General features: G+C 38.9%; 2 protein-coding genes across 4 annotated transcripts; one reads left to right on the forward strand and one right to left on the reverse strand.

The window, feature by feature from the left end:
* Window positions 1-1,474: 1,474 nt before the first annotated feature.
* Window positions 1,475-2,697, reverse strand: LOC109854110 (cytochrome b-c1 complex subunit 8-like). The gene is made up of 2 exons (XM_020426895.1): window positions 2,473-2,697; window positions 1,475-1,626 (listed from the first exon to the last, which is right to left on the reverse strand). The coding sequence occupies exons 1-2, from the start codon at window positions 2,627-2,629 to the stop codon at window positions 1,532-1,534; spliced, it is 252 nt and encodes an 83-aa protein (XP_020282484.1). The 5' UTR covers window positions 2,630-2,697; the 3' UTR covers window positions 1,475-1,531.
* Window positions 2,698-4,596: 1,899 nt separating this feature from the next.
* Window positions 4,597-15,062, forward strand: LOC109854092 (rabphilin-3A). 3 transcript variants are annotated; one of them, XM_020426856.1, is made up of 10 exons: window positions 4,597-4,614; window positions 9,439-9,576; window positions 10,152-10,293; window positions 11,291-11,812; window positions 12,814-13,373; window positions 13,435-13,643; window positions 13,742-14,001; window positions 14,096-14,242; window positions 14,361-14,787; window positions 14,927-15,062. In XM_020426856.1, the coding sequence occupies exons 2-10, from the start codon at window positions 9,503-9,505 to the stop codon at window positions 15,052-15,054; spliced, it is 2,469 nt and encodes an 822-aa protein (XP_020282445.1). In that variant the 5' UTR covers window positions 4,597-4,614; window positions 9,439-9,502; the 3' UTR covers window positions 15,055-15,062. The 3 variants fall into 3 exon arrangements, with proteins under 3 accessions (XP_020282445.1, XP_020282444.1, XP_020282446.1); XM_020426855.1 differs by lacking the exon at window positions 4,597-4,614 and adding an exon at window positions 4,985-5,287; XM_020426857.1 differs by lacking the exons at window positions 4,597-4,614; window positions 14,927-15,062 and adding an exon at window positions 4,985-5,287 and having other exon boundaries at window positions 12,814-13,359; window positions 14,361-14,614.
* Window positions 15,063-15,086: the final 24 nt, after the last annotated feature.

Genomic DNA, 15,086 nt, shown 5'->3' on the forward strand with positions numbered 1-15,086 from the left:
TATGGTTTTTTTTTTTTTACGGTCAGTCTTCTACACAGAAATAATTATCTCGCATATATATTATAATTTTATCGTTTAAATTGATCATCATTAGATAAATGTCTATAACTTAATTTGAGTATTATTAAATAATAATGATAATAGTTTTTTAAAAGACCAAATTATATATTTTTATTATATTACACAATTATATATTTTATTATATTATATATTTTTATAAAATATATTGAAATATATCATGCAACGGTTGTCACAGGTTTTATCTTCCAAACCGACGCAAGAGACCATCAGACGGTTGTGTTGTTTACGGTCTCTTTCTGGAAGGTTGTCGGTGGAACAGAAATAATTTAACAGAATCTTTACCGAAAGAATTATTCACCGGTTAAGTATCGACATATATTGCAATTAAAATATATCCTCTTAGAACAATAGATAGTATCAAAGTAATAAATTTTCGAAATAAATAGAGCCACGCTCCGAAGAGCTTATTCGGCAAATTATAGGTGTATTCAGCAGCTGCGGTCTCGTTTATATATAACAGTGAATATATTGCTCGTTTCTTGTTTAGAGATGCCGCCGATTCTCCTTTTGCCGGAAGTGGACCGTATAATTCTCGGGCATGGAATCTACATTTGTCCCGTGTACAAAACCCTCAAACGCTCCGGTACTCTGAGCACAACGGGACGTTCTACGAACTTTGTTTTAGCAGCGGAGATTCCGTCTAACAAGCCGCAGTCGCATTGGATAAAAAGAGGAGTGGCAATGATATGTGCGTTAGACTATTAAGTTTTTGTTGTCGTTACAGTACTTGCGGCTTACAATTGATATGATAGAAATGAAGATTAATATATCTGTTACATATAATTTATTGAAAAAAATATGAATAAATATATATTTCCTTTATGAGAAGTAATCTCTCTTTATATAACCCTTCGTAGTCAGATGTGGATGTACCACACCCACTCAGAAATTGCTCATCGGTATTTCTAGAACAAATTAGTTTTTTTAAACGCTTATATCTTCAAAACTACTAGAGATCTTTTCAATTTGTTTTTGATCGATGCAGAAGTGTTCAAACTTTTAATTAAAAACAAAAAAAAGAAATTGAAAAATATATTGATTTTTCGCGGAGATATTTGATCTCACAAAGTCGCGTTGGTCTCACAGACCCGGTCTGACTAACTCGTCGTCATTTTTACAGTCTGACCACGAAGGAATAGTAATACACGGAAAAAAAGATTTGCTAGAATAGCAAAAAATGAATAAACGGTCGACAAAAATTTGCTAAGCTTATTGAGATCTTTGTTTTGTCAACAAAACGTTGTTGATAAAACCAAAAATTCAGTAGACTCACTAAATTTTTCTCGCTGGCCATATAATAAAAAAACTTTTTTTCATGTATTTTTTATTTTATTCTACATAAATACGTACACATTGTATAGATAAATTTTTATAATTTTAAGTTTTATTGAGTTTTCTTTGGACAAATTAGAAATAATAGAATGGAAATTAAAAACAGCTCGATTCACCTTCATTTGTCATGTTCGTATAATTTAGGATTCTTGCGGTGACATCGATAATGTTCCGCAATCGACCATTTGTACGCCGCAGCCGATATTATAAAAGCTAAACCGGGAAATTAAGAATAATTGTAACAAGAGAAGAAAACACTATCAAATAAAATAGAATCTCTACGAATCTCTAGCATTAGATACAAATTACACTACTATTTAAATTGTCGAAACATGAATGAAAAGAAAATAAACTTGTATGAAAAGAAAATGAGAAAGTAATGTTTTACATATGCACTAGCTTCAATTCATTTTAAAGCGCGTCATAAAAAGTTCATCTTTCTTTTCATAGAGTAAAAAAACAATATTTACTAAAATAGTGATATATATATATATATATATCAAAGAGTATTTAAAAAAAAAGACTAAAATAAAGAGAATTGTTATATTTGCGTATGTGAAATAGCAAATGTAGTCAATATTTTAAAATAGCAAATTTTGTTTTACATTGAATAATCTCACTAAGCTTTCAACATTATTTGTTACTAAAACCCGTCCATTCTAAACCAATTGATGACTAAAATCTTTTCATCTTTAGACGACGCGAAAAACAAAACAAAATATTGAAAGTTGCGCAAACCTGATACCATTAATCTTCTTGATTTAAAATCGATATAAAAAATATCGTTTATAAAACAGTTTTTGTAAAGCCAAAATAAAGATTAATTGCCACGGGTACATTGGTGTGACATTTTTCAACAACGTATATTGTTGTTACATCGATAGTTTTTGTATTTTGATTAATTTCTATACGTATAAAATTTCGACTATTATAACCTACGGTAAGCGAATGATAGTTTTTGATATCAATTTGAATTTCGGATACACTTGCGATTTTCTAGAAATAAAGCTGTTCGCTGATATAGAATGATTAAAATAAATCGCGTATAAATATACACACCTGGAAGCATCGTTGGAAGTACACGCAGTGTTCTATCCACGAGATTCGGTATTCCGTGAGATACCGATTTCGCCCAGGCTCGTTGCTCCGCGGGTGATAAACCGTAATACAAAATTCGTCGAATCCGAATTGGTAAGTTGCCAAACTCCAGACCCATTTTTGTGCAAGTTCTCGGCAATAAATATTAGAGGAAATCAATTCTTCCGCGCGCGTATATAATTCCGCGTTGTTATTATTATTATTTCGTTAATGTTTTCTCTAACTTTTGACAGAAAAAAAAAAACAAAACTTAAACGATAAAAAAAGCGCACTCTAATTATTAAAAATCTTAAAAAACTTCTATGTGACATTTCAAAATAACATATATTCATAACTATATCAAATGATAATTAAAAAGAGAGAGCTACGTTGTCGATAAAAGTCAAATTCCAAGTATGATATGGAAGAAAACTTTTATGCCATCGTAAGATGACAATTCATTCAAATGTCAAATTCTACATTTTCAGCAGTAGATTATAGTTCAGCTACAAAACCGCGTGATTTGTTTACGAGTACTTCTAGAGATTATCTAATAACTTTTTAAAATCGAACTAAAACTCTCGTTTGTGTGAGAGAGTAAACCTTATTTAACTGATCCATCGCTCGACTTCTAGTTTTCGAGAATCCTTACAAAACTGTGTCTTTTATTTGTTTTTTATTCCTAAACATTGAATTTCTGAAAAATTAGATACTGTATTCAGAAATGTTTTATTTTTTTTTGAATAAGTATAAACAGACCAAATACGCCGACATTCCACAGATGGCGGTGGTATCTTGTTTTTTAGTTTTATTTTTTGTATTATGTGCTGTGGAAAAGTATCACTCCGAGTATATAAAAGAAAGTGGGTCAGAAAATAAATAATTTGGTCCATCTTTGTCAATAAAAAATATATAAACAGCTAATCCATTATGGATAAATAAATAATCCATCTTTCTTCGGATTTATATCGGACTATATATTGACAGCATCGCAATCTATTCTTCATCCCCCTCAAACGTTCTCTTATATTATGTGCTATTGTCTCTTGGGACGAATACGGTACCGGTAAAAATTTTTTTCTCTTCTCAGAATGAGGAGAGTATCTACGATAATAACAAGGACGTGGATATGGGCACGTGGCAAAATTGGCGCATGCCTACTCGACGATGCGTAAAATTTTTGCTGCGTGACCTAGAATCATGCGTGCGCGCGCGCTCGTGTGTGTGTGTGTGTGTGTGTGTGTGTACGTGCGTTTTGCGAGCGATAGAGAGTGTGTTAGGCTTTTCCTGATCATCGACCTTCCGCGCTGGGTCCAGATTATAGTAGCGATTGCAAAGTGAGACACATCAATAACTACGATATAGCACAAGGCCACCTGTTTGCCTCAATCGTTTGCGTGCGCGGCGTGTCGTTTGCAAACGTGTCCCGCAATCGGAAAGTTCACACTTAAATGCGCGTAATGCAACGGAGGGGAAATCGAATTTGCATTTTATTCCCGCATATTCGTTTCAAACACAATTGTGCCAATTTCTACGAAATTCCACAAGGATTCGCACACACAAAGAGAGAGAGAGAGAGAGAGAGAGAGAGAGAGAGAGAGAAAGAGAGAGAAATTCGAACTCAACAGGTTGGAGATAAAATTCATTGCGACACAAAGCGCGCGCGACGAAAAGAGATCGATCATTGTGTAATCATCGAGTACCGATAATGAATTCCGTAGTGTCACACAACATAACACGCGTTCTATTTATAAAAAAAATACTGACAATTTGAAACGCGCCGATCGATAAAAAGCGACGACGATGATCTGACAGAAAATTGAACGATCTTTTCTTACGATGCTATACTTTCAGAACGATGATGAAAAACGCGTGCGCGCGTTCCGTGACATTTTGCAAATTTAAAACCCATGTATAAGGAGCGGCGGTCGCGCTCCGTATTCAACGTGATATGTCCTACTTCTAGTGCGCCACTAGTCGTTTAATTTGCACGATTATCTTAGTCACGGCTGATAAGTACGCCGTGAAGTCAGCAAGTGCGCGAGGATAGTTCCAGTTTATTGCAGAGAACTGCCGACAAGGATGGCGACGACAAGGAGGCAGGCGCATATATGCGCTTCCGTTGTACACACGGTTTTATCTTTACGTCCGCGCCTGTTGCGCTCGACGACCACTTCTCTCTTTTATTAGCCCTCTCTTTCTCCCAGTCTCGCGTCGCTCCTACATACGCCCTTCACCCGGTCGTCTCCCGTCTCACTTTCCGCCCATTCCTCGCTCGTGTATCGCTTCTCTCTTGAACACAGGCCTGATACATCCCTGCGCGAGCGAGAAGAGAGCTCTCGCACCCTTCTCTACCCAGCCAACCAACGTTCCACCCTTCCGCCATCCCCGCGCGTATCCCTGCTTCCGCTTGCCGCTGCTGCTGTTGTCGCCGCCGCCGTCGCCGCCACNAAGTGGAGTCGCGCGCGCCAGTCGGTTTCTGACGTAGTCGCGATCACGCACCAGCGACAGCCAAAGCCGACCAGTGAGCAGCATCCGCTTGTCGGCGGTGGGCTCGTGCTTTCGGCAGCGCGACACACTTGCTCCGGCGAGACACACAAGCGTGTGGAACTAAACAAAAAGACTACGGCTGTGCGAACGACCGGAGTTCAAGCCAACTGCGGGGCAATAACGAAAGCGTGGCATTCACGGAGCGCGTTAATTAGCGCGACGGTTAATTGACGAAGAGCAATTGACCGCACGCGCGCGTCCGCGCGCGCGCTTCAGCTGCAGCCTGTTGCAAGCGCCGGATTATGACGTGAGTTCGTGTAGTTTTACTTTTCTCTCCCTCTCTCTCTCTCTCTCTCTCTCTCTCATTGTTCGAGCAATTATATACATTTTAACGATCGATTGAACAAGTACAAAGTTTTTTACGCTTGTTTTTTTTTTTTTTTTTTTTCAGTCGCGTTAAATTCTTCTGGTCTTCACGCAAATCTCTCGCGTATTCTTCTCGGGGTAACAATTCTCAGATAAAATGTGCAATTTCTTCCATTAGCGTTTAAATGCAAAAAAAAAACTGCGAGCATTATCCGCTCGCCTGTTTGGACATATGGAATATTGTTTCTCGTTATTTTTCTGTTCTGTCTATCGGTGATACGTTATCGATAAACGTTGAGAGCATACTTGCACCTGTGCTTTTTTTTATTATCGGCGCCTACATAAACGCCAGATTGACGAGGATTTCGGTGGACGTCTGAAAAAAAGAGGGTCGCGCCGCGCGATAAGACACGCATATCGTGTAGTCTACATGAACCAACGCGTAATCAATGCACGCGGTGTAATCAAGCGGATTAAATGACTTAATTACGAAGCTTGTCTGTATGCATAACGGAGTATGGTGAGTTACGGGAGGGAGACATCGGGGATGTGTTTTCGTTATATTAATAAGCCGACGCATAGCTTTATATACGCGCTTTTGATATAAAACGGGCAACAACATCGTACGTACATGCACGTACGATGTTGATATACGCGTCACAAGCGTATCATCGATCGGATCGTCAACGTTGACGTAACGCGTACCCGCGTCTTCGATTTGAGTTTCTTCTTTTTTTTTATTTTATTCACGGACCGCCGGTCCGCTAATCTGCTACGCGGCACGAGACATCGGCCAAGAAGAATAGAATCGGGGATAAGAATCCGTCGTAAAGAGTCGGAGAAAACAAATAACTCCGTTTTTTCATGGCCCATATCGGACTTCAATACTGTACGTTTCTCTCTTCCCGTGTGTCCTTTTTGTTCCTTTCTCACCCGCGTGCCGAGGTATCGCGTAAGGAAAGCAACAGCTCTCTTCTCGTATACTGTATTTTCAAAGCGCGGCTTTGTTCCTTTTTTTTAATGCCGTATATACGCGCTCGAAGCCGCGCGCGTCGACGTACACACGGCGCTATCGCAATAAGAAAAGTGTGAAAGAGCTTTGGAGAGCTCTGTGCAAGGTGTATGCATCATGGGAGTATCGATTCTGCGGGGCAAATATAGCCACTTTCGTTTGAAAGTTCCTTTGTTCCCTTTACAGCGGTGAACCATGTGATAGCGAGTCCGCGCGCGCGATGAACAATGGCAGCAGATAGCAAGACGGCACGGCGGAATTCATCGCATTTTCTGGGGGAAACTTGTCTCTCCTTCCTCTTGCGAAATTGTTGACGTGTAAGAACGTGGCGGACTTCCACTTACGTGAAAATTCCGCGAATTCTTGCTCTTTTCTCTTGTACATACAAGTTGTTGTATATAATAATTGTAATTAAATTTTAATAATTGTAATTAAATTTTTTCTTCAAACATTTATGTCAAAAACAGTCTAACTTTGCGAGAAAAAAACGACAAAAGACTGAGGTGTTCGATTCTTTTCGAAGATCATATAGTTTTCTCTTGAAAATTAAATTAAAAAATATTACAAAATGACGACGAAATATCTCGTAAATCATAGTTTTGAGAACAGCGATGATCACATCGCTACATCCAACATATGACTTATCTATTTTTCACCGAGTCCGACTTATAACTTATACAAGCTTATATATATATTTATGTTTTTAATGTGATGTTTTTCACACTCGATATTTTATTTTATTCAGAGAAAAACAGATAAAATATTGTTTTCAATGACAAAAAAAAAACAGGTTATCTACTGCGAAAATGTAATCCGAGTAAAACATACGTAAAAGCTGTGTTCAACCCCGAATGTTCAAGGATGTGTACTTTTGAAATTCATTAACCATATGCGTAGACAGCTTTGACATGACACACATATTTATGTAAATGACGTAACAACTTTATTCTTGAGCGACGTGTTAAGTCGGAGTGTTTTTATTAGCAAGGATGTAGCATTACAGAAAAACCAGACTGATGTGTCATGATAAAAGTCACTTAAAAAAGTTTTCGTTACGGCTGTATATTTGAGTTATCTCACACCTGTGTATATGTGTGTGTTGCAGGGATAACCATGATATATTGATTTGACGCAACTTCATAAGTTGAAGACACGTAGTTCGCGAAACATTTTTCTCTTGGACGACACTTGAATGGGATACTACGCTGTTTCCGTTTTCACGTAAATTTTTCATATATACCCCGACAACGCGACCGCGCGCGGTTTTCTCGTATACGAGATAATATCTCGCCGAGATGCGCCAATATAACGCAACACATTGCAATATATGAGCCGTTAGGCGAATAAATATTGTAGCTACATAAATCAATAGAGATGACATTTGCAATCTGTTGCAAATCTTTCGCGAACGGAATATTTCACATATAAAATTGTTTTTCTAGGATTATAAAAAACATTTTCCGATCACGTCAAAATGTACATATAGATGGTTTTTTTTCTCTGATTGTTCCAATTTTTCCGAATGGATATTGAAAATGTATCGTATTTTACTTCTCCGTCGAGCGGACATTTATATCGCAATTTTTTTTTTTTTTTGTTCTTCGTCTCAAATCCAGCGAGTGCATGCAACAATTTATAATAGCTTCGCGTTTTGAAACTCATTATCGTCGAAGTAATATCGCGTTGTAAGTGAAGGCGCGCGTTTGTGGTTGTTGATATCAGATTTCCTGTGTGTGCGATTCAAAGCGGGTGCGCGTTTGCGTTCTCGTCGCACACAGTTTCTCGAATATTTCTAATTTTCCGAGGCTCTCGGTAAAAACACAAGAATTACGTCTATCGCAAGCGGGGAAAAATAAATAAGAGAAAACGAGAAGCGGCGTGGGTAGCGTCGGCTCCCACGCTTTGGGAGAGAAAAATCCTTCACAACTGATATATCCCCCAGACTGGGCAAGAGATAATAATTCGCGATATACGCATACGTGCACACGTCACGATATGACGCGCTCGGAGCACAGAGCTGGCCACGTTATAATATTCGAAAATGACAGAAGAACGTTCTGCCGAGTTGGGCCAAAACATTACAATGCGCGTGGACATATTTCTTTGATTGCGAAAATGTCTCTGGTGAAGAAAATGATTAGCGAAAACTATTATCGAATTTATTTCATTAGAAGTTTCCACGCCGCGGTACGCGTGACTTGCGTACAGAATCCATTTATTGTTTTTTTCTTTCTTTCTTCATATCAGCTGATAGGTTTATCATTGAAAGAGAGAAGAAGAGAAAAGTTTAAATTAAGAAATTTTCCACAGAAGAAGTTTCTCTTTCCTCAAAGAAGAAAAATTCTCTTGTTCTTCAAAGAACAGATAGAGAGACTCTTTTTCTATTCAGTAACTTTTTTTTTGTAAATCCTTTCGCAATATTCTTTATGAGTTCGTGATTTATTAAGTCGGCGTTGTTACAGATCGCGTTTACACAGCGACAAGAGAGACGTTAAAAAATAATTTAATAAAAGACGTTAAAAGAATTTAATAAATCACTTTTATTCTTATGTGATGCCCTTGTAAGAGAAATAAACGCGCGCGATAATGAGCGATTCAAGCGAGTGCTAAAATAAAAGGAAAATATTTAGGAAATGTACACGTCCAATTTGCTCATTGTTGGTAGCGTGATCTTAATCGAATTTTAAATTGAATTTGAAGAAGAAACAATTAATGTCCTAGAGAGGAACCCGTTAAGTGCTGCTCCACAATCTACTCTCTCTCGGAGAGAATGTCTTCATGCGGCTTCCGCGGTTGCCGCGGTGCTTTTTCTACAAATATCGCTGTCAGATTAAAGATCGGCGTGTGCGTGATTAAAGTTCACGATAAACTCAATTCTGTTCGTTAAAATTCGTAATTTCATTTTAACTCTTACGTAAAATATATATCAAATCTCGGAATCTGGTCTCTTGTTAAATAAAAGCGAATGGTGTAAACACGAGCGTGCGTATTTTTTGGACACAGTAAATAAAGAGACATATACGTGAAAACTTTCATATGTACATTTTTGTCGAATGCACATGACGTTATTGATGTTGCAGACGGGCTGCTGATTCCGGGCGCGGAGCAAACAGTGTGTCACAAGTAAAATAATTCACCAGCGGAATGGACGAACCAATAACACGAGGCGGTGGCAGATGGGTTTGTCCAAACGACCGGCAATTGGCATTGCGCGCAAAGTGAGTTATGCCCTTTAAAAATGTATTTTCAGTGAAAACAAACATCACAGTAATACTTTCAGCGAAAGCAAAAAAACCGTCGTGTTAATAATTGAGTAATGACACAAACTTTCCCATCCACGTCGAGATTAATCTAACTTTTAATTTGCCAAATAAACATTTTATTTTAAAGATCGCTTACAATTGAAGACCGCAGAAGAAAAACTTGATAAGTGACATTTTCGTAATTTTAGAAGAGAGCGATTTTTGTCATTTTCGAAAATATTGTACGTGTGTCTGTTAGACGTTTTATAAAAATGCTTATATCTCGAAATAATCGAGAATTTCTCTCTCTAGCTTTGGATAATTAAAATATTCTATTTTAATTATCAAATGACATCAAAAAAAGAAAAAAAATTGACTTATCAAGTTCTTTTCCTGTAGTCTTCAATTCTAATATCAATTTTTTACATTCGTTGTCATTATTGAATTCATACTTGTACATTAGCTTATATATGTATGTACAATAAATTGTTATAAAAATGTTGTAAAAACTTTGATACGTGTCGGCAATAAAATCGAATTTTCATGTACAGATTGCGGACAGGATGGTCCGTAAAAGCAGGATCTTTCGAGTCCCATGGGTGGGGAAACTACCCAAATTCCTACACAAGCGGTTCCAATCGATGCAGACAATCTTTCTTGCTCAGTGAAGACGAACGACAAACTATTATTCAGGTAAACTTTGTTAGACCAAGACGACACACTTTTTTCTAACAAAGTTTTGATTACTTCAGCACAAAGTTAATTATGAGACGGAAGGATATTGAACTCTTTCTTTTTTTTTTTTCTTACGTGTTTCAATAATAAAATTAACATATTATTCTTTCAACGAAAATAAAGCGAAAGGGGACGAAGATATTGTCCGAATATATCTAGATCCATATTTAACAACGAAAGGACACGCAAAGCATATTTCATATTTAAAGAGACCCCTTTTTTTTCTTTCTCTCCTTCCAAATTGGCGACACTGAATTATTTAAAAGCTTTTTTCTCTCATCTCGTTGTAAGTGACAATATATAATCGCGCTTCCCCACCCCTTCTTTCCCCCGTCTGAATATAAGCAACTGTTATTTTTTCTATCTTGAAACCGCAAAACCAGGTTGGTTGATTGCCTCGGTTTCAAGCAGAAACTGAGAAGTGTAATATTATTTCTAGATATCTGGGTTTCTAGAATTATGGATTTATTCTCACAACAATAGGAACAAATGATTGACGTAACGGAGAAAATTGAAGAGTTTGATTTGCCATATCCCGATAATTCGTTTGTTTTCAACTTGAATAAATATAACGAATAACGACGAGAATATTGACGCCGAAGATAAAAAACTCGATTTATTCTTTTATAGAAGGAATAAATTTTCTTTTTTTCTTATTCTTACTTTCTTTTATTATTTTTTCCCTTCAAAAATTTTATATGTGTTTCCACATGACAATTGTCATCGCATCACTGGATCTTTTTCGATTCGAATAACGACGAAAATATTGACGCCGAATGCAAAAACTTAATTTATTCTCTTCTTTTTCCTTATTCTTTCTTTTATTATGTTTTTCTTCAAAAAGTTTTGCGCGCCCACGTGGCAAATTATCGTTGACAATTATCGCATCGCCAGATCTTTTCCGATCGATTCTTGAAAATTAGAGCGTTTTCGTTTTAAGCTGATATTTCCGCAGGTAATACAAAGAGCCGAAGCTCTGGATCTGTCGGAGCAGGAACGAGTTGGCCGACTGGTCGAGAGACTGGAAAATATGAAGAGAAACGTGTGCATCGTGACGTCGACCAGGTCGAACGAGAGACGCGGTTGCGGAAGTCGATGTTCCGGCGGTGCGCGCTGCGTCTGTTCGTGCGCGCTCTGCGGCGAGAAATTCGGTGTGCTGAAGGCGAGCGCGTATCTCTGCAAGGACTGTCGCAAGTACATCTGTCAGAAGTGCGGCATGGAAATTACGAGACCTAATCCGCCGAGAAACGGAGGAAACAGCGACGGAAACGAACCAACTTCCTCGTCGCGCGGCTCATTGCGCGTCGTGAATCTTGCTCAGGAACGAACGACCGTTCAGAGAATCGTTCAACGATCCCACAGCAACGCGCAGAGGCAATTCCTCTGTCGCATCTGCGCCGAGACCAGAGAAATGTGGAAGAAAAGCGGCGCCTGGTTCTTCAAGAGCATGCCCAAGTATATTTTACCGGAGAAAAAGGTACGCGAAGAAACGTGTACGAGCAAGAGAAGAAATTTAAAGAAAAGGTTCCGATCTTTCTTTAAATTTCTATTTTTTTTAGTTTGTATTCGAGAATTAGGATTTAAAAAATAATAGCCTCTCTTATTTAAAAAAATATCAGCAAAGATTTATTCGGTCACTGTGAACCAATGTATTAGATGTTCGTGCGAAATATATATTTTTTATTTATTTAAACGTGTAAATTAATTTACACGCAATAATTATTATGTGTAAATTGATACGCATAATAATAATTTGAATTGAATTCAATTTTAATTAAATACACGTTTAAGTAAATAAAAATACATTTCGCAACATATTGGGTCACATTTATCGAATAAATCTTTGCTAGTTTGGTACTATGTGAAATGAAATTTGTGTGTTGTGTTAAATTTGTTCTAAAAATATTATCTCTTTTTTTAAAACATCTTTTGACTTCGGAAATTCGAGATTTGAGATATGGAAGAAAATAGCTATATATGTGGAGCAATCAAATTAAGCTCTTCGCGTTTTGATTCATTTATTAACACTGATCTAGATTCGAAACGCCGAGCCTGACCTAAAACTGATTCGATCAATTAGGAACGATCTAGAATTAGCAAGAGTGTGTCCATTAAATGAAATAGTCATCATACATGTTGCCGTTGCTGATGTAATCAGGATATTGGAACACACTATAACGACAATACATACCTACATTTGCCGCGGCAGAAATCGAATAATGTTCCGGCACGTGGCAGTTGAGAGTTTCCGCCATGATGTGTTGACATACATACATCTCATTATTTCTTCCATCTCTCTGTTTTTGATACACGCTATATTAATACGTTTCGCTTTATTTCCATTACGTTTTTGTGTCGTTATTAAAGAAAAATATTGCTTGTGACTCTGTAGTCAATTTTTCAAGACCAATAACTAATTTTCTTCAGATCTTATTTTTTTTTTGTCAACATAATATAATCCAAAATCTTTTTACTTAGGAGCGCGGATGGTGTCGACCAAGCAACAGAACGTCGTCGTGGACGATAAGTAAATCCGCCGATTCCACTGACGCTCAAGATTCCTCATCCGACGATGACGCGACAAGACGACTCGCGATGACACGCGGCCATTCTGTCTCGCCCACAAATTTGTCAATCACTCGTGAGGGTACCCCGACCAAATTAACAGTTTCCAGTCCCGTCGGAACCGCCGCTTCTTCGCCGAAGAGTCCTAGAGGAAGACCGAACGGTCTGTCGCCCTCAGGCTATCGCGAGGACATGAGTTCCGAGCGATTGGACAAGTCTTGCCTGTCGATTGCGTCTCAATGCAGCAGACTATCACCCACAGGATCGATTGCTACCTTCCGTTCAAAGACAAGTCCGAGCAAAAGCCCTAACGACTCGCAAGTGGAGCGACGCGTGTCCTTCGAAGACATCTTCGTGGACGACGAGAAAGCTAACGAAGCCGACGACGATGAGGAGGAATATGCAAACGAGCCCCGCAAGAATTCTTCCGGTTCTCTAGAACGATCCAAGGGCACTCAGGTACAATCCCTCAGGTACGTAAAAATAATGACAAATGGGGTGGAGGTTTGAACTCATGCGGGCAATCTTCCGCAGACTGAAAACACCAACGATAGTGACCTCACCGGCGGCGACGACGCCGACCACGCCGGTTTCCGAACGATTTCAGACTGTGGGCAAGATACTGGAAAGGAACAACGCAGAACGAGATTCAAACAAGTCCTCCTCGGACCAGAACAGTGTGTCCAGTGGGACTTGCGGCAACAGCCAAATCACATTGCCAAAAACTCCGGAGTATCAGCAAGGTTCGAGCTTTTATATAAGCTCATTTTTGTAATTTAGAAGAACTTGAATTTAGAAATTTCGATGTATTAAAATTGAGAAATGTTTTGTCCGAATGCAGTAATAGGACAAGATTATGGGATTCTCGAAGCCTCCTTGCGATACGACCCGGCAGATCAGTGCCTCCAGTGCAAGGTGGAACGTGCGCGCCGTTTAATACCCATGGACATCCAAGGCCTCGCCGACCCCTTTTGCAAATTGAACATACTGCCCGTCGAGAAAGGGGCGCCCAATCGACGGTTGCGTACGAAAACGGTGCACAAGACCCGCGATCCCGAGTTCAACGAGACAGTGAATTTCTACGGGATGACGGAAACCGACGTATACATAGATATCAATATATTGTAACATATAGATTATATCAATCTGCGATCAATATCGATCGTAAATACATGTTAGAAATTTTTCGTGCTAGATCTCGTCTGGCAAGGCGTTGCACATCTTAATCCTTCAGGACGATCCGTCGGGTCAGGATTTTCTAGGAGAGGCGAGATTCAACCTATACGAATTACATCCGTACATAACAAAACATTACAAAGTTGCTCTACAAGCACACTTTCCAGTACGTTGAGCATAAAATTTGCCTTAAAAAAAAAAAAAAAAAATTATCTCTTATATCTCGTAGGTTTTACGAAAAATTTCGATTTTCGAAACGGAATTCACCGATTGTTCTGATGCAGGTGGACAACGAGGAGGAAACGTGGGGCGTATGTTCAAGCGGTCGTGGACGGATCCAGATAAGCCTGAGCTATTGTACAAGCCGACGTGCCCTATTAGTCGTAGTGCATCGCGCTACGAATCTTCTGCCCATGGACAGCAACGGATTTTCTGACCCGTTTGTCAAACTGTCTCTCGTCGAGGACGCAACCGACAATCACCGGCAGCAGCGGTTCCTGGACTACTCGATCGCCCGCGCCACTGCCAAGAAGCTCACGGGAAAGAAGCAACTCGGCCGTTGCTCCCATGTCACGAGCATCAAGCGAAAGACACTGACCCCAGAATGGAACGAAGAGTTCGTTTTTGCGACTCGTCTGACGGAGCTGATGAAGCTGACTCTATGCCTCTCCGTGTGGGATAAGGACTTCGGAAAGAGTAACGACTATCTGGGTACTGCTTGATAAATTCGTGTTAAAAATTATGTAATAAACATTTGTAATCACCCGATACAAAGTCCGTGATAAATGTAAAACCGATATACTTGAAGTGTGCGTATATATAAAAAATTAGAAGAAACTTTAATTTTTAGGTGGTCTGATGTTGGGTTGCGGTAGCAAAGGTGCGCGATTGCGGCACTGGATAGATGCGATCAAGTTTCCGGATCGTCGGCATTTGGCGTGGCACGATTTGGCAGAGATAGACGCGTCCATGGAATGATAACTTTGAGCAGGAAGGAGGTCAAGATTAAC

The sequence above is a fragment of the Pseudomyrmex gracilis genome, unplaced genomic scaffold (assembly GCF_002006095.1).
Source record: "Pseudomyrmex gracilis isolate BER0280 unplaced genomic scaffold, ASM200609v1 scaffold_59, whole genome shotgun sequence".
NCBI classification, from domain to species: domain Eukaryota; kingdom Metazoa; phylum Arthropoda; class Insecta; order Hymenoptera; family Formicidae; genus Pseudomyrmex; species Pseudomyrmex gracilis.